This window comes from Nestor notabilis, unplaced genomic scaffold, assembly GCF_000696875.1.
Source record: "Nestor notabilis isolate BGI_N333 unplaced genomic scaffold, ASM69687v1 scaffold1494, whole genome shotgun sequence".
NCBI classification, from domain to species: Eukaryota; Metazoa; Chordata; class Aves; order Psittaciformes; family Psittacidae; genus Nestor; species Nestor notabilis.
Window position 1 is genome coordinate 22,716 of NW_009926669.1, and position 19,147 is coordinate 41,862.

General features: G+C 38.0%; 2 protein-coding genes across 2 annotated transcripts in view; one reads left to right on the forward strand and one right to left on the reverse strand.

Annotated features, from left to right (window-relative positions):
- The window catches only part of PSMD1 (proteasome (prosome, macropain) 26S subunit, non-ATPase, 1), a gene marked incomplete at its 5' end in the record, with an annotated part of 67,248 nt that overhangs the window by 20,785 nt on the left and 27,316 nt on the right, over positions 1-19,147 (forward strand). The window lies entirely within an intron of this gene.
- Positions 1,497-11,483, reverse strand: HTR2B (5-hydroxytryptamine (serotonin) receptor 2B, G protein-coupled). Its single transcript, XM_010013629.1, has 3 exons — positions 11,174-11,483; positions 4,722-4,922; positions 1,497-2,629 (listed from the first exon to the last, which is right to left on the reverse strand). The coding sequence occupies exons 1-3, from the start codon at positions 11,481-11,483 to the stop codon at positions 1,749-1,751; spliced, it is 1,392 nt and encodes a 463-aa protein (XP_010011931.1). The 3' UTR covers positions 1,497-1,748.

Below are 19,147 nucleotides of genomic sequence, written 5' to 3' on the forward strand. Positions count from 1 at the left end.
CAGCTATAGCAATCCATCAATTCTGGCTTTAACTACAGGATGTCCTTAAACAAATTTAACAAAAAGAGAAGTAAGAGCAGTTAGAGTTTGTTCTAACTTAAGTGACTATCACTTAAAAGCGTAGGAAGAAGACAACTTACAGTAAGTAACACAGAAGTATTTTTAATACTTTCTTCTGGGACTCCATGGCAGTTTTTACATTAGACTGTTTCGGATGTGCATATGTTCTAAATTAAATATACATAAATAAATGTTGGAAGGACATGTTATCGTTCATACATTCTGTTCTGAGATGGAAAAAAACTAAGCCTTTTTCTGTACGTAATTTTAGTGTGTAACTAGAGAGTTCTGAAAACATTAAAAATGAAAACAGAGCCCCAGCTAAAAATGTTACTGTAAATGGGAACTATTGGGAAAAAATGGTGAGCTGGCTGCTTACTGTAAGAACTCCAGTACTTTGGGGAAATCTGATTTTCCTTCCCAAAGAAAGATGGTCTGGAACTGTCAGAAGCTCTTCATTTCCCAGATGCTAGACTCTGGTAGCTTTTATGGATTGTGATGAGCAATTCTTTTTATGAATTGTAAGCTCTGATGAAAGGCTTGAGCATGTTTGGCAGAGTGCAGATTGGGACCTGCAATCTTATGCTATTAGTCCAGTGAAATTATTGTGAGCTAAGCTAAACTGCAGATGTGTGTGGGTCTGGATAGTATTGTCATCTCTGCTGTCATTTAAACACTTGGTTTTATTTTCAGGTGCAATAGCTGTTCTAGCTGTGATTTCTCTATGTTGTGTGAACTATATAAGATGAGGGAAGGCTTTCACTGAAGTTCCAATGGTCATAAAAAAGGAAGGTTGTCCATATAAATTAAAGGGAAGTTCCAGGCACTGCCTGTCCTGGTTTACTTATGATCATTGATGTGGTATTGCCCTATTTTGGTTAAATGCTCTCATTTTCTTAGTATGAAAAGAACATCTGACAAATCTAACAATACCAGACATATTTGTATGTGAGAGTAATGGAGATGAAATTCAGGTGGGTAAAAGATTCTACCCACCCCTGCAGTAGAACAACAAAGGGACAATTTTAGCACATGGAATTTTTACTCACCCTGATAAGCAACAGTTTTACCCCATATGGAATGAGCATCTTTTGGTCTCTGGAGCAAGCAATTCTGCTTCTGATATACATACCCTCAGAGAACAAGAAAAGCTCATACTTGGATACGCAGTCTCAGCAGAGGAATGTATCTGTAGGAGGCAATGCAGTGAGTGTATGTGCTGTTCCATTTACACAGAGTAAAGGTGGATTTAAATTAAAACAAGCACACTTGTACCCCCCTGCTAATTTCATCATAAAGCATCTACCTACAGAGTGTTCTGTGTTCTTGCCAGAGTGAAAACATTACTGTTTGGACAGAGATGCTTTTCTTATAAAAATGTACTTTGAAGAGACTGGGGATGGTGAGAACTGAAGTCAGATACGCAGACTGGTTTAGCTTTTATTTATTTCCCTCTTCCTGTAGGCTACAGTTCTGCATCAGTCATTTATCATGGAATGAAGCTGTGCGTGTCACCATGGAGTTGGGGTTAAAATGGAGGAGACTTTGGAGGAGAGGAATTAATAGAAATTTGTAAGATGTTACTTGCATAAATAACAGAAAACAGAAGTATTTATACCCTTTTACAGCACAGTTACCTAGAACAATACATACAGTAATACTATGATATAGGCATAGCTGCCATTCCACTATACATAGCTGACTTGTTCTTCTGTTTTATCAACTTCATTCTCTGTGAGCAGCAATGTATCCAGCAGAATGGCTGATGACGCTTGGATGGGTGAGCTCCTCAGCCTTATTGGGCTCTGGTATATAATGGGGTTAATCCCATTTCTCATCCCATGCATGACAAATAACTTGGAATTTTCTGTCACAGAGCTTCTGAAAGAGATCCTGCTGGAGCGTTTTCTAAGGGCCTTGATAGGTTTTGTGGTCCGATACTTGCAAGTGATATACCTGCTGAATGCCTCTCTAAATGTTTTATTGAATAGTGTATAGACAAGAGGGTTCACTCCTGAGGATACATATCCTATCCAAACAAATATCTCCATAAGCTTTTGAAAAACCTCTTGGTTGCAGGAGTTGCACAGAACTGAACTTATGTTTGTTATGAAGAATGGGCACCACATCAACAAGAAAAGAAAAAATACAATCCCTAGAACTTTTGACGCCCTTTGTTCATTGGTTATTGTTTGCATGGACTTCCTCCCGATTGTGGATGTTCTGCAGATAGGCATGTCATTGGACAACGTCTTGTCCTTTCTGGAGCCATTTAGCATGGCCACCTTTTCTGGTGAGGAGGCAGGTGTTGTGTTACGCTGAAATACCGTGGACACTGTTGACCAAGTGAAACGGTGAGGTGGCTTGTTGATCAAGTAGGCCTTCTTGCGTAGCACTTGGATTGTCAGAAAATAAGTGACTATCATGATAGTGAGGGGAATGAAGAATGCAGCCACTGATCCGTACAGAATGAAATCATGAAAACGATCAGGCATCAGGACACATGTGATGTTTGTAGAGCTGCCATTTCCATCTTCAATGCCTCTGATAGGGATCGGAATAGCAATGCCTACAGGATTAAAACAAAGTATTTCAGCATATAGTAATCACTTGCAACCTCTTTTCTTGGGCCTGAAGCCTCAAGATCTCTAAAGAAAGTTAGTTCCTGAGCTCTGGAGCTGGCATAGGTTGACAGAAAATTGAGAGCATCATGTGCGTAGTTGGGCAAATAGTACTCTGTAAGACTTCACAAGCTCAGCTATAACAGAGCCTTTTCTAAGGAGATCAGGCCTAGCCTTTACTGATTGAGGAAGCAGTATAAAGTTGCCACCTTCTCAAGTGTAAAACACATTAATTGTTTTGACTCTAGTTGCTAGAATTAGTATGGCTTTTCCTCCAGTGAAATGTGTTTTTACCTAATGCCACCTACTTCCACACCTCCTCCCCGGGGTAACCTTTGCACTTTTTGAAGGGCAGTTTTGTAAATACATGAATCTTGTCTTTGCTGCTTATCTTAACCCCATGAAGTGACTGGACACAGCTGATTTCCACCCCCCCACCCCCTCCCGCCTTGACTCTTTCATATATACAAGTAGTTAAATAGTTGTTAGAATTATGCAGTATGTATTTAAGATGGATTTGTTGTTTAAAGTCTCTTGCATATTTAAGAGTGTTTAAATGAGACTAGCTAACTCTGTAATTCACCACTTTTAAAAATAATATTAAAAAAATAATGTTAGCAGTCCCATCTTTTAAATTAATTTTTTATAACCACTAAATTGCAGTCAGCACTTCATTTTCCAGCAGTCTGACATTACAACAAAAACAACAGGTTCCTTGCTGTCTGGTGAAGGTTATTGGGCTATGTTTCCTGATACCACTTAATGAGATGTAGGAATTTACTGTATTCCTCTGCTACTCTGAAGCGGGCTGAAGGCAGCAAGAGCAAAATGGTTTACTCTTCAGCCACTTGATTCCTTTGTTAATAAGAGGCACACCTTCAGATACAGCAGACATTTAAAATGAGGATTGAACCAAATTAACCTTTGATTTGGAGAATCTTGGCTCAGCTGCAGAATGCTTTTGTGTCAGATAAAAAAGATATTAAAAAGTACAGCACTGATTAATAACAACAAACCAGGCATTAAAAGGTTAACTTGTGTCTTGTCATGCTAAGAGCTGCTTTTTTTTTTTTCTTTGGTGATAAAATAAAGATAGCATCTTTTCTCCTATCATCACAGCTCTTCCTGAATTTTTTTTCAAGTTGGAATTTTTGGGTTTAGGCATGTATGCCTTGGCCAAGATGGTGAATGTACCTGTTCTCCCATGCATCATTTGCCATAATAACCCAGAAAAATTTTGTTCTTTCTCTTGCACACAGAGCATACAGCACTGTGCTTATGGCTGCCTGCAGCATGCATTAGGTTATTTGAATTAAGTGTTTTCGCCTCCTTAGCTCATTTAACAGATTTTTATTTTTTTTTTAATCCTTAAAGGCAGGTGAGGTGCCACATGCACATCACAGAGGTGCTAATTTAAAAGTTTATTCATTGGCTTCCTTTATATAAACTCTTCAGGGTTTGTTTGGGTTTCGGTTTGGATTTTTTGTTTTGTTTTGGTTTTTTTTGCTTAGAAGTTAGCCCTTCTATATATGTATTGCCAGCGCATCTCAATCTTCAATGTTAATGTTACCAGCCACTCATTTATCTCTCAGTCTTTGATTTAAGTAATTAACCTTTTTTTATTTGCTTCACAGGAAAATTGTAAGGCACAGGTTTTAGCAGCATCTACTCAAGGCTTAAATCTGTGTTTGGGATAGAATATACTACCACAGGAACATGAACTCTTACTTTCCCCAGAGATATGCTATGCATGCAATTACTGTCTTCTGATTTTTGGACTTTCAGGACCATGAAGAAGAGTGAGGATTATCCCTACTCAGTTCTTGCCCTTTCTGCTAAGCCTGATAAGGAGCGGTGGTTGAGGCAGATTCTTGTGATGTAGCTATGCATCATCTAAGAGGTGGACTTAGGCCAGGCCAGGCATTAGGGTCTGCTACTCAGTAGTACTTGGACAGAGTTTCCATTTTGCCCAGCAATCACCCATTGTTTTGGACATGAAAAGCTTCTGCATTCCTTTACCAGTCTCTGAGTCTCACATACCTATTGAAATGAGCCAAACCACGATGATTTTGATGATTGTTGTAGCCCATGAATTGTACTGACTAGCCTGGATTGGCTTTTTAATCGCAATATAGCGGTCCAGTGAGATGGCACAGAGGTGCATGATGGAAGCTGTGGAAAAGAGGACATCAAGGAACAGCCAGATAGGACACAAGGCAGTTGGAAAAGGCCAGGCATTGTCTGAAAGAGAACAGAAAACTCATTAGAATCTAAGCTTTTTGAGAGTTTTCAGTGTGTGATTTTCCCTTCGTCATTAGTATTTTTGAGAAGTTCACAATACTATGGGAGCAGAGCTTTGCCACTGCCTTGGCTGGATTGTCTTACATTTTAGTTAGCTCCTAACTGGCATGATTGCTGCCATCATTGATCAGGCTAATTGTGTATTAAGCCTTTTCCTGTCTTTTTTTCGTTTTTAGATCCGTAAGGTATTTGTGACAAGGACTTTGGATAAGAAGAGTTTTAAAGTGGGTTATGACTGCTTGTCCTTGTGCCCTGCTGTTAAATGATTATTTTCAGCTGTGTCTCTTTGATAGTCCTATGATTCAAGGTTGTATTAGATGGAAGAGATAATGGGTCATAACCAATGTATGAGTTAATCATTGCAGAACCCTGGTTGAATCTTAGTTGGTGATCTTGGAGAATCTAGTTCACGTAGTTTTAAAACATGTTTGCTGTGTCACTTGACCAGCTGCAGTTGAGCACTAATGTGGCAAAGCAGGGTTATTCTGTCCCAGTAATGATTTTATAAAAACTGAAGGGCTTTCATGTGCATCTTCCTCCTCCCCCTTGCCAAGGTGATGGCTTAGATTTTAGGTATGGCATCCTGCTTCTTACAGTAGTTACCTATCTTTAATGTTAATCTTTATAGTGAACCCAGCACCTGTCAACTGCATTGTGGTTTTGTAGTGTTAAACTTTTGAAAAAGCTCATAGTTTTGGGAGCTGGATCTCCCCTACCAAAGTTTACCATACCAAACCAAGTGAACTTTAATGAAACTGATTGGGTTTTTTTAACTGCTTATATTCATTCACAAGTAGTTTTTATTGCAATCCAGTGCTAGCAGTGTTCAGTTTGAGATGCACCTTAGTGTTGTGTGGGTAAGAATGTTCCGTAGTCCTAGGGAAAACGTATGAACATAGAAGTTTTTTCTATTTCTAATGGTAGAAGTTGATGCACTATATATTCTTTCTATTATAATTCAGCTGTACTCAGTCAGTAGGCACATTGATAGTATTGCTAGAGAAATCAGTTCTTAGTCAAATGATGATTAAGGTGAGGGGGAAGACATTTCTAACAAATCCATTCGTTTTTAATCTCTTTGCTCTGAATAAATAGATCTGCATGCTGAGAGTGCCAAATGAGCTGGACTGTTGTAATACCCAGTCTTATCAGTGTGGTAATGTTGCAGTAGTTTGAGATTAAACCATGGTGTGACTGATACATGGAAATCATAATGATGCTGCTTTGACTTGGATTATAAACTCCAGAGAATTATAAAGTCAGACACAGCACATGCTTGTCTGCATTCTTCCCTATGTTGGGAAACCTTTCCTGTTAAAACAAAGAGAATGGTTGGATGGAGCCCTGAAGCAAACCTCATCCATCCCCAAAGTAGGGGAGGATGGTATAAGCAGTGAGGCAGTCTGTTTTCAAACCATTAACCAGTAAATTTTAGTTCTAGCTGAGTATTTCCTAAAATAGCTATCATGGTTAAAATTGTACTTCAAAAAATAGTTGTCAGACAGGTATGAGGAAGTTGTAATTAGTATATTATGAAACCCTTACTCCTATTTAATAATATGGCAGGATGACACAGCTGGATTGAGCCAGTATTTCTGTTGGAGAGTGCTTAGATGCTGCTACCTGGATTTTAACTGCTTTGGCTTCTGGTGAATTGCAGTGTGATAAATTCTTTTTGTGGGTTGTTTGTTTGTTTCCCCCCACCCCCCCCAAGCCCTCAAATATTTTGCAACAAAAAGCTCTTTTCCTTCTTTTAAATGTAGATGCTTGTAAACAGCAATCTGGTGCAAAGCAGCCTTTTATGTTTTTATGAGTTTTAAGAGCTTTTGTTAGTTGGTAAGTGGAACTGATTAGAGAAAGTTTTGTCTTTATTTTTGTCTTGTTTTGAACTGGGTGCAGAAGGCAGTAAATTATCACATTCATGATTATAGCATTTTGTACTATTATACTTGTGTCTGAGATGATGATTTTTATCCAAACAAAATCAGGGTAAACTTTAAATGCAGTACCTAATAAGAATTGAAGAATATGGTTATTATTTAAACTAAATATTGTGAAACTGGTACCTTAAAGTTCAGAAAGCCAAGTAGTTATCTATTGTGTATTTTGGTTTTACTTATTTTGATTTGTTGGTTACACCTGTGTCAGAAGCTCTGTGCCTAGTATTTGAGGGACTGCTCTGGGCTGAGATTTTGCGCTTTCCTGGCAATAGTGGTGTGCATCACTATTGGCCTATTCTGTTAGTTTGGTAGTTGGAATATTAATCTACCCTCTCAGAACTCAAAGCATGTCTGACCCTTGAACATGATGGTGACCTGCTTGTTTGTTGTCCTGCTTTATAATTCACATGGAAGGTAAAATGAGTATGTCCTGCTAGGTGGCAATAGGAAGCCATTAGCAGGTCATACTTAGTTTGGATAGTTACAAATTCTGTTTCTCCTAGTATAAATCCACAGTGTTGGAGCAGACCAGAGCATTTACTCTGCTGAGATTCTCCACCTTCTTTTTCCTTCAGAATTGAAATGCTGATTTAAGCAAGCTAGTGGATTGGATTTTGGTTTTTTTTTTTAATATATTTTTTTAAATGCCATCGTTACCTGACAAACATACCTGCTTGAAAGCTTGTCTTGTACCACTGTCAGGTGGTATAAGATAAAAAGATATTCCTTCTTCCTACAAATGTTGCCTCATATTCTCCCAGGGGCTATATGATCTTTAAGGTCCCTTCCAACCCAACCATTCTATGATTCTATGATTTTGTTATAGGCTGCTGAAACGTGTTCCCTGTATAGGATTTTGTTGCTGTTAGATAATGATGCTTTTACTGAAATTGGATATTTTTAATCACTAACTGACTTAAGCCTAGGCTTCAAGCTTCAGATTGGAGGGTGTGTGTCTGTAGCATGCATGTGTGGTGTTCGCCCTTGGGTCAGTATTCTGCTTTGTGGACTGCACAGGCATGGCATTTCCAGGCTCTTGTCTTGCTTCACCCCGGTTAGCTGCCTGCCTTTACTTCTCTGCTACTGTTACAGTTTCAGCAGTAGTTGTTCACTGTCATGTAGTTTTTTAAATTTAGCCAAAGTATTTTATTCTTTTTTTTTTTTTAATTAGATTTGCTTTGTGACAAACCAACCTTTATTTTCTTAGTTATCTTTAGATTTGAGATTTTGAAAAGTAGCCCTCAATAAGGAAGTTTTCTCTGGTAGTTTGCACAAGCAAGAAGGGAAGATTTGCTATGGTTCATCCTCAGTAGTGGGGGGAGATTGAAGATTAGATGTTGATTGCTTGTGACAGACTTTAAAAACGATGGTTTGCAACTTAGGATGATCAGCATCACCTCCTGATTTTTAAGTGGATGAATATCAGGAACATTTTATATTTTAAAAATTCCTATTTTAAAAGATAGTACATGCACTGTGTCCAAGGAACCCATTGCCTGTCAAGCTGTGAACAGCAGACTTCTTCCTGCCACAGGCTTTGCAAATGAGAGGGTCTCTCTGTTTATTTGCTAATTTCACTATGCAATGAATAGCAACATCTTTGCTTTTCTTCAGTAGTTCTGAGCATTAGAATTGTGGATAACTCTTGAAAGCTAGGTTTCAGGGGATGCAGTTTTTTCCTAACATGCCCTCCTTTTTTTGGAAGAAATGAGAACAATTTAGCAAGCAATAAAAGCAATGAACTATTAATGTATCCCGACACTCACACTCATAAATGTGAATTACAGTGTATATTTGTACCAACGTACATTTTGATCACTCTGCTGAAAATAAATAATTTACTCATGGTATTATACCTGTGAGTGTGAGTTACAGGTTTGCTTATTTATCTTTAAAAGGGGCAGCTCTTTATTACAGAGATAGTCTATTTCTGAAATTTTTTCTTCATCAGGGCATGGAGGCAGTATCTGCAGTAGGTTTTGAATTTGAACGCGTTGTGCTTAGTTTTTTACAGTCAAGATCATTTAAGGTGACTGTGCTTTGGTTCGCACCTTTTCTGTCAAATATTCTCCGCATAATTAGATATCAGTCCCAAATCAGAAGCATAATATTTGTATTCTGTATCTAGAAGCTGCATCCAGCTATTTCATTATTATGGAGACATTCCTGTATGGAAGTGCCAGGAGGGTGGGTTTAGTTTGCTCTCTGGCTGTCAGTGATTTTTTTTTACATTCACGTAGTTAGCTGGCTAATGTAGCTTCAAGATTTAGACTTGTTATGCATTTAAATATCTGTTCTAGCTTCATTCCAGTAAATCCTCATGTTTTGCTCATGCTTTGAGCTTCTGTAAACACCTCAGCATCTTCTCCCAGTTGGTGAAGAAGCAAAGCAGTTTCTCTGGTTGGCTGCCAAAAAGATACTTGTATGCAAGAAATTTCTGTTTTAACCACTGCTATGTGAAAGGCTGGTTGCAGTCTTAGTTAGTTATAACTAGTTTTGCTACTCTCCAGTAAGTTTCCTGCAAGATGAGAGATACTTTTGTTTGACTTTTAAATTAAGATTCCTAGCATGCTTGAAACTGTTGTAACCAGGATTTAGCGCGGGATTAATTGAGAGATTAAGGAGCAATAGCTCCTTTATAAAGTTAAAAAGAAAAGATTCATTAGTCTAGCAAAATGAAAATAATATAAAAAATCCAAGCCAAAAGCCTCTACCACCAACAAAAATCAACTCCAAAAAATCTGGAACATACCTTCCCTTTGTATTGGTTGCTATTCCAATACTAGTACTTTTTATGGTTAGTAGTTTTATTATTAATGAGGCCTTTGGCAGGAACTAAGCAGTTACACTGTCAGTGTGTAAGTATGTCTGTATGTGTCTGTTTCTTGCCTCTACACACACATACACATACATGGCATACCAAGGTTTTTTCTAAGTGACTGGGTTTTTTCAAGTTATGAATCACTGTCCTGGTCATGTATGTTCATTTTTCTTTTTAGAAACTGTTGCTTGAAAAAAGACTATTTTTTTATTTCAACACTGAATTCTGACCTCCAATTCATACTTCTGTTTAGGGAAGAGCAGTCTGTAATATACAGAAGTTCAGTCTCCAGGCATTTAGCAAATAATCACATTTGTTAATAAAGTTATACCAGTCTTCTGCAGCAAACAAAAGCTACTGATGGCCTTTCTGAAACAGAGTGTATTATTGTGTTTGCTTGTTACTTGGGGTAACTCTTAGAGATCCAGCATAGAAAAAATGAACTGCTGCAGCCTTTCATTATCTAGGGTCCAGTGGTATCTGTACCTTAAGGATAATTGTATAAATCCCCAAGTTTATTGAAAAACAGTTTAGTTGATTTTTTTGCTTAGTTGTGTGATATGAAAACAGACCACTGAAAATGTATTCTTAGAGAAAGTTTAGGAGTAAAAGAGAGAGACTTTCTCATGGAGCTGCCCGTGGTTAGTTGTCAGAAGCAATATGTGAAATAAAGCTGGACATGGGAGAATAAGAAAAGTCATGCTTGTTCTGTAATGACTAACCAGAAAGAAAATGTCACACCTGATGTATGCTCATATAAAAAAATACCTATTTTATTCCATATGAACCAGACTAAATGATAAATCTTAAGTCTGAAATGTTAGGTTCACAGATTGAAGTTTCCTTGGCTTGACAGATGAGTTAATTCTTTGGGATGCTTTATGAGCTTGCCACTTTCCCCAGGGTGGGAGAAAATCGATTTATCTCAAAGTGGTACTGATAAAGTTTGTTGTCACTGGTGCTGCCAGGAGCTGTCTCTGACTGCTCATGGAGCTTGGAGTCAATACTAAGGTAAAATCAGTGTACTGAACAGGTACCTAGTTTTCGTTAAATATTTTTTTAAGAGAAGACTGCCTACAATTGGTGTAATATTGAATAGAACAGATGCCCACATTGTGCTGATGTTGCTAAAAATAATATTCGCTGTACACAATGTAATTTCCCATGTCCAGCTCCAGTTTAGTATCAGTTCTAAGTCTCAGGTGATTTTTGAATGGTTTGTTTCAAAGGAAATAATATTCAGAGTGGCTATACTTCTCATAAAGACATTAAGCTATATTAAGTTGGGCAGAAGAGAAGATATAACAGCCCTCATTCAAGGGATTTTAAAAATGGTAATGGTGGAAAGCAAACAGTTTTTCTGTTTAAATTAGACCTCCCCAAACTGTACCCTGTATGCTAGCCTGATGAAATAAACACACTGTACTTACCAAATAAGATTATGAGAAGGGCAATCGGCATCACAAACAGACCCACGAGCAAATCTGCCACTGCCAAGGACGTCAAAAAGTAGTTGGTAGCATATTGTAACTTTTTCTCCAGAGACACCGCAAGTATGACGAGTATGTTCCCCCCAATGGTGGGGATTATCACCAGGAGGATCAGTAAGGCTGCCCAACGCACTTTGTTTCCTTGTTCGTCACTTGTGTAGTCCTGCTTGGGTTCTCCCGTTACTGAGAGAGGCAACAAAGATCCATTGCCAGCTCCAGACCCGTTCAAGAAATGTAAAGGATAAGACATTTTTGTGTCCAGCAGAAAGTATTCAGGAGCTGTATTTTGCACAGGAATTGTGTATGGTGTAGGAGTTCACTGTTCCTCTCTGGTCCAGGATGGTCCTGAAGAAAGGCCAGCATGGTCAGTATGGTAAACTGGTCATCTGCTATTTTGAGATACTGTAACCATCTCCAAGCTGGTTTCCAACTTTTTTATCATGTACCTTGCTGAGTGCAATTAAGTCTTAAAAATGAAAGTCTTGTCTTGTGTCCATCTCTGCTTGGCAGGGTTCAGTGTTCTGGTCTTCCCTTTATAGCGAGGTTCAGGTTTCAGAAGATTATAGGAGAAAATTCAGTAGCTGTGAAAAGCAAGCAGTCCATTAGCTACCCACTCTCTTTTCTTTCCTTTCTACAGCAGTAAAAAGTGATAGATTAATTTGGGTGCCGAATGGTTCCCTTTAGATACAGTGAACATAGGTTTGCTCTTTTTAAGTACAAACTGATGCAAAGGCAGATGCTCACATTGTGTATATGCAACTCCTCCTCTCCGGAGTGTCTACTCTGCAGCAGTGTGTGCGTAGGCAGACGGCAGTTCCCATATTTCCCCTTATTAAGAATCCTGTTTCTCCACAGAGGGTCACCTCAAAAATATCTTCAGAAATTATGTATGGGGTTTCCGTTTTAATTTCTATGATTCCTGATTTATCAGGTCAGGGTCAGGAAGCCGTAGACAATAAAACACTGGTGACAGTCTCAAGGGGACTGTGAAGATTTATGGAACTGAGACATCTAAATTTACCCATTATTTGAAGGGGGAAGTGAGTAAACCACTTGTTTTTGTAATCTGAGCAGGGCTATTAAGCACAGCCTTTTCTCTCCCTCTCTCTGTCTCTCTTAACTCTGCAGAAGAGTTGAGACTATAACAGCTGTCACAACATTAAGCTGAACAAATGCTTAGTTACTGAGTAGATGTGATGTGTTGCAATTTTCAGGTGAAGAAAGCCTTACCTCTTTCTTTTGCATTTTAGTAGAGTTCACTTTGCATCCAGGAAGATCCTTTGTAATCTTTTTCATCACCTGGTGGATTTTAAGATGAGATTTTTCACTACTTTCTGGAAAACAAGCTGTTGATTTGGTTTTGTTTTTTTATAATTTTTCTAAAACTTGTCTCTCTGTGTGCTTTCGCTTAGCATTTGTTTCTTCTAATACTGAGATGAAGAATTTCTATTTTGGGAAAACTGTATTTCTTACCCAGGTATTTTCTCCAGCTCTTGAATGGAGGAGAAGAATAATTCTTGCCACATTTAAAAAAGATAGAAATACGGTTGTGTTCTTTTTTTTGCTGTCTTTTCTCTTCCATCATTTTGACAATTTTACTTAAGTGATTAGCAGAGTCTTTGTGCAATTTTCTCTTTTCATTAGCGAAGCTCCCGGTCTGCTGCTACCCTTGTTTGCTGATTGACTCATTCCAGTGTTTTCAGCTCCAGTGCTTGAAAAGCAGGGAAGTAAATGAGTGGGGGTTTGGCTGGGAAAGAGCCAGAGAGGGTTAATTGATTCAGTGCTCCACTACTGTGTGCTCCTTGTAGCTGCATCAGGATGTGCAGATCTTGTAAATGACCCTTCATGCTACAATATTGTAGCTGTATGCACCATAGCGCGTGTATGCTTGTGCATACGCTTGCTCTTGCTCGCTCTCTTTGGATGGAAACACAATTAACCCTAAAAAGTTCTGCTGACTTGTAAAGGCTCCAATTTTTTTCTTGACTAATTTAATAAAAGGATTGTCTACCACACTATTTTAACCGTGTGCACTGTTACTTTAAGTATTTCTTCATGCAGCTGCATTTTATTATGATGAGCATTCTCTTTTGTTACCTTCCAACTTTGTCAGATGTGTGTATTGGTCTCTAACAAAACCTTATAGTTCTGCGTTAAAATGGAAATAAAGTTCACTTCCAAGGACATTAGCAGGACAAGTGTGTAATAGAGTCCTTGAGCTTAGGGCCAGAAGAGACCATGAGATCATGGTCTGACTCCCTGTATGTCGCTGGCCATTACATTCCATGAATTGCTGGTGCTTACCATGCCTGAGCTGGGAATCGGGTCCTTGGTGAACTGTGAATCAATTTATATTTGGTAATTAAAAAAAAATAAAAATCAAAGAACAAACAAACAAAACCAAAACACAAACATTCATATCTTTATAATACAGCTACTTTGGGGCCAAAGAGAGAAAGCTGCTGCCAGTAAATAATAGAAATGCTTGACTTATGTGTTCAGATACAATAGAATTTCCAGCAAAGTATTTTTCATTTGTTCCTTATTTTTCCTTTCCTTTGGTAAGATTCCATGTTGTGTTCATTTGCAATTGACTTTTGATATCTTTATTCTTCAGAAAAATACATATTAGGAAATAAAGGTTAATCCAGCTATGATATTTCTGTTTCCTTATCTGACCACCTCCCCATCGTCACCCCTGACATTACTGAGAACAGAGCGCATGAAAACATACAAAAACCAGACATCAAGACAGGACAATACTGTGTTGGGCCAATGAGCATTCAGATTCAGATTTTCCTAAGCTCAACTATGTCTAATCAACTTCTATTTTATAAAATAAATCTTGAAGGCTCTTCTGGCATTAATCTAGCTGTACTTCAAGTCTTTACCAAAATTTCCATTGGATTAAACAGTGTTCACTCTTTCTGATTGTACAGATGAAGCCTGTTTTCCTTCATCATTAACACTTGAGCTATTTTTTTCCCCTTCTTGAAAGGTGGCTGGAATTACTACTGCTTTTTGGAGATGGAGCTATTGGCAGTATGACTGCATCATAAATGGAAAAAAAATGTTCTGAAGTAAACCCTCTGAAGTATGGTAAAAGATAGATTAATCCTTTAACTTCAGTGGTTTACTTGTGGGTATGTGTCACATTCAGATCTTCATGTCACATCCCTGAATATAAAGAACAGAATTAAAACTTCTGGGGAAAAATATAGGCAGTGCGTCTATCAGAACCATCTGCTACTCATCAGCATCAGTTACTCATGCAACCCTGTGTTGGAGCTGAAGCATTATCTTGAAAGAGGCTTGTTTTGTTTTGTTTTTTTACTTTTTCATAGCACGATAGACACTATCCCTCAATCACTTCAGTATGGGGCAAGTATCAAGAGCTTTAGAAATGTAATTTTTTTGACTTTAGTTCTGTATTAGCTCTTTATGAATTTTTTTCACAGATCTTACCGTCTGAGAAACATCGCTGTCAGCTATTGCAAGTAAAGAGTCATTTTGGTCGTAGTGAAAATCAAGAAAATCACTTCTCTGGAATGCCACAGTGGATGTTACAATGTCATTTATATGATAAAATAATCCCTTTAGTCACTAGAATGACTGAATCTGATAATTTGGGAGGGAGGAGGTACTGTGATGAAGCACCAGCCGAAGGATGTACTGTTGCCTGCAGATAGATTGCTCTGATAAAAGCTGTATAAATACATTCATATCTAATTGAAAAGGATTTTTTTTTTTTTTTTTTTTTTTTTTTGAGATAGTATCTAAATACAGATGAAAAGAGTTTTCTTAGAAACTAGCAGAGGAAGATGATAAATGTTTAGTCACATGTAGGCTTGCATGGCATTTGTACCTGCTTGGGGCATTTTTTTCGCTTCAGGTGACTAGAAAACTTATCTGCCATTTGTGATGTTTTTTGAACTTTCTCAAGTTTGAATCATTTCTAAGAAGCACATCCTCCTTTATATCTATTACAGATCTGCAGCAGGTTCTTTACTTCATGCTTCTGGACAGGCTTTTTGTTCAGGCCTCTGTCCTGCCCCCATATTCAGCTTCTTTCCTGTGATAAATGATGATAAACCTTAAACCATGCTAAACCCCACTCCTGGTCCACTGTAACCAGAATATTTGAACCATGCATAGATATTATTTTTCCCCCACCCCTCGCTGTTATTTCTGTTTTCAAATTGCCAATACTGTTTTATTTGAATGGAGCCAGGTCTACATTAGACCTGAGCTGACACTGGTGACAATACTGTTGAGTCAGTGCGTATCCCTCAAGTTCACCTCTGTGCCGGTTGGCAGCATTCAGCCTCATCATCCCAACAGCAGGAGGCCTCCTGGGAGTTCTCATTCTTCATCAATTCTTGCTTAGACAACCAGGAGGTATTTCAGAGAAAAGTACTGTGGAAAAGGAGGCTGTGTTGCACATGAGATATTTACAGAAATTCCTGGCATGGGAATAGCTCAGATTGTTTTTGTTGAGAGGGAAAATTACATCCGAGCTTAGTCTACACCAAAATATGTCAGTTCATTGCATTTTTCTCTGCAGGTTTTCCATTTTCTTTGTTTTCCCCCCTCTGCTACACACACCCCCTTCAGAAATGACTGCAAATTGTGCAGTTAGGTATCCGCATTCCTCCTTTATTAACTGATTCGTGGATTCATGGATGAAATGAAACTTCTGTTAAGATTTTTTTTTCGTGTTTTTTTTTTTTTTTTTTTTAAATCTATCACTGCACTACCAAAGCAACTTGTGGAAATAGTTGTGTACCAAATGATTAATTCATGACCAATAGTTTAGAAAGTCATAAATATTTAGAATCTTTTGAAATATGACTGGGGAGACTTAATGAGAATTTTAAAAGATATATTTGACATTGTTCTTTAATTCTCTGACATTTCATTTTTCAGTGAATTGTGAGGTCCTTAAATATTTAGATTAAAAAGTCAGTGTACGTTAGTAATGCTTCAGATGCTTCCATTTTTAGTCTCAATCACAAGACCAGTCTGATGGTTTATTTTTAGTATTCTCTTTATTTATTTTTTGATGCTACCTTATATACATATACAGGGTTTCATGTTTAAATACTGCTAAAATATAAAGAGAAATGGCAGTAGTCCTCTAACCTTCAAGATGTGCAACTTACAGAATTGGAGATAAACAGCACAAAGGTATTTGGATGCGATTCTAATGGGGCTGTGATCTAAGAAATCAAGTGGAATGTGCTTCAAGATATGGCAAGCTGAGTTTTTAGTTTGTCTTGTGGTGGTGTTGCATACCTCTTAGAAAAAAACATTGAAGTGGATTGTTAAACAGAGTCAATGTATCTAACAGTGCTCCTCAACTTTCAGGAGCCCAGTAAGGCTCTTGTAGGCAAAGCCTACTAAGAATTACTCTGTTTGCAGAAGTTGCAGTTATAATTACCTTCAGAAAAACAAGACAGTTTAGGTTCCTTACAGGTATCTTATAATGCTGCTGCGAGAAATGTTTTGTGGTGAAAAGGAAATACAGTTTCAGGGTTTTCTGCAAAGTATGGAGAAGCTTCCATGGTCCCCTGAAAGGAAAACTGACCACCCTCTGTGTCCAGTTGATCACTTGATGAGATTGTTTTGCATTTTATGAATTTTATTTATTGTGAGTTGGGGTTTATATGGGCTAACCTTTGGCAACAGCGTGTAGGACTTTGTAAAGCCTTTCAGCAATAAAGTGAGCAAGGAAATGTTATTGCTTAAGCATTGATACCAAGAATGCTCTTGTGTACTTAAGTTCTTTTCCCCTGGTAAGCATTTTTACAAGACTCTTGCTTCCTCAGCCCACCTGTGGTTCTGCCTTCTAGTTCTCTATTATGTGGGAAGATACCTTCTGAAGATTGCAGATTAGAGAATACTCCATTGCTGAGGAAAGTGGTGGGACCCCGTTAAGTAGCTTTAACTCCCAGAGTGGATTTACAGAAGGCCCCCTGTCAAAATACTTTTTTGTATGTTTTATGGGTAGATTTGAGATAAAAGCATTTAAAAATAATGGCCACAAATAATTTAAACCTGGCTAAGAATTCCCTAATCAATTAATGTAGATTAATCCTGATTTTATAATAAAAACTGTTTTGGAACTTCTGAGCCTGCAGACACAAAGATGTGTCCAAGTTTTCTGAACAGGAATTTAATGACTTATGCTTCAAAGTGCATAACCATATCTTTGCCAGAAAATGTCTTTTCTCCTCTTTGGCTTGCAAACTGCTTGTTTAAAATTTGCTGAAGTAAAGCAAACACAAAGGTGTTAAAAATCTTTGTGCAAGAGCTGAAAGACTTTTGTGCAGCTGAATGATTGGGCTCATTTATTACAGGATTTGTGACTCCTGGTCTTCACATCAGCTCATTAAAAAAACCCAAAACAATACAAAACACCAACCACATTGTCAGCATCCAAGATGTTATTTGAGCAAGAGGCTGACAGATAGTTTTAAATGTGTCTTTTAGTTTATAGTCTTCACTTCTGCTTGCTTGCAAGACAGAATTGTTCCATTTCCCAGCTCTTCCTTCTTTCTTAATATTTGTCATCACAGCTGCATCTTAGAAGCAGTAGTTTCCAGAAAAATTGTGTTTGTTCCTTTCTTTTATGTGTTGGGGTTTTTTTTCTGCTTTTGTTTCTTGGGGTGTTTTTGTAAGTTGGTGGTGGTAGTAGATGGGATTCTTTTCCTAAAACATATAGATGTTTTAGGAAAACTCAGAAAGAAACAGACCTTTGGAAGCAGGGGTGAAGGCAGAGATCTGGGTACTTGCTGCCATTACTGCTGAGGTTGAGTAGCCTCTGAAACCTGTGTGCCTTTGGTTCCCTTCAGCAGTTTGGGAGGAGGGTGGTGCTGCCTGTCTGCAATCAACTGGAGCAGGGGAGAGGAGTTTAGGACTAGTTGTTGGAGGAGACTATAGGAAGAGATAATAGCTTGAGTAGAAGTTAACTGATTTTGTGTGTAGAGTAAAACTGAAGTATGAGTATGTGTGAGCATGTCTTCTGTCCCCAGGTACAATAAGAAGAAAATGAAATAGATTATTGCTTAAGGACTTTGTTTCTGTTTTCTATGATTCAGGTATTCATTTAACTAAAACCAGTACTGGAGCATACTATATAATGGGGTTTTGACCTCTTGAGTTGTTGAGTGCTTTAATAGACACTTAATGATTCTACACGGTGGTGTAATTCCTGAGTACAACAGCTACTACTGCCACCCTCCAATCTCCGTCTTTCAGTATAGCAAACATAAGAAGGTGTTCTTGGCTTTCCTTTGTACATTTCAGTCTGAAATCAGTTTGTAGTCAAAGAAAAAGGCTTGCAAGGCCACTTTTAGGATTGTGAATGCGGCAATTAAAAAGCTAGTCTGGGCTGCAAGACACATGGAGGTGGAGTGGATAACCAAATGATGTGCACTTTGAAAACAGATGTCATTATATCATTTGCAATTTATAGGTTCCCATCTTTCTTTTTCATGAGCATGTACTTGCCAACCTCATTCCTGCATCGCCCTTGTGTGTTCATGGTGTCATGAGATTGGGTAAATTTAACTGGTTAGCTGTGACAGAGTTCAGAATGCAGACTTGTCTCCTGCAGAGATGCTTATTTTAAAAACAATTTTGCCTTTGCTGTGTTAGGAATGCTGGAATTGGTAGCGTACAATATTATAAAGCGGTTTGTGTGGCATCAAAATTAATGGAGTGATAAATATGACTACAAAGGAGGGAAATAAATATATCCACACCTGTAAATGAGTTCTGCCCTACTTCAGAAATACTCAGTATTTCCAAGACTGTTTGCATTAGCAACATGTGCTTCTTGTTGTAGGAAATTAAGGGTTCCTTTCATCTCCCCCAGCACTAGAAGTTCTGTTGCTATAATGACCAAACAGC

Coding starts and splice junctions, on each gene's coding strand:
- HTR2B (XM_010013629.1), bottom strand. CDS start 11,483: ATGTCTTATCCTTTACATTTCTTGAACGGGTCTGGAGCTGGCAATGGA. Junction 4,923..11,173: donor CCTTCTCATAATCTTATTTG/GTAAGTACAGTG, acceptor GTTCTCTTTCAG/ACAATGCCTGGCCTTTTCCA. Junction 2,630..4,721: donor GGTTTGGCTCATTTCAATAG/GTATGTGAGACT, acceptor TTAATCCTGTAG/GCATTGCTATTCCGATCCCT.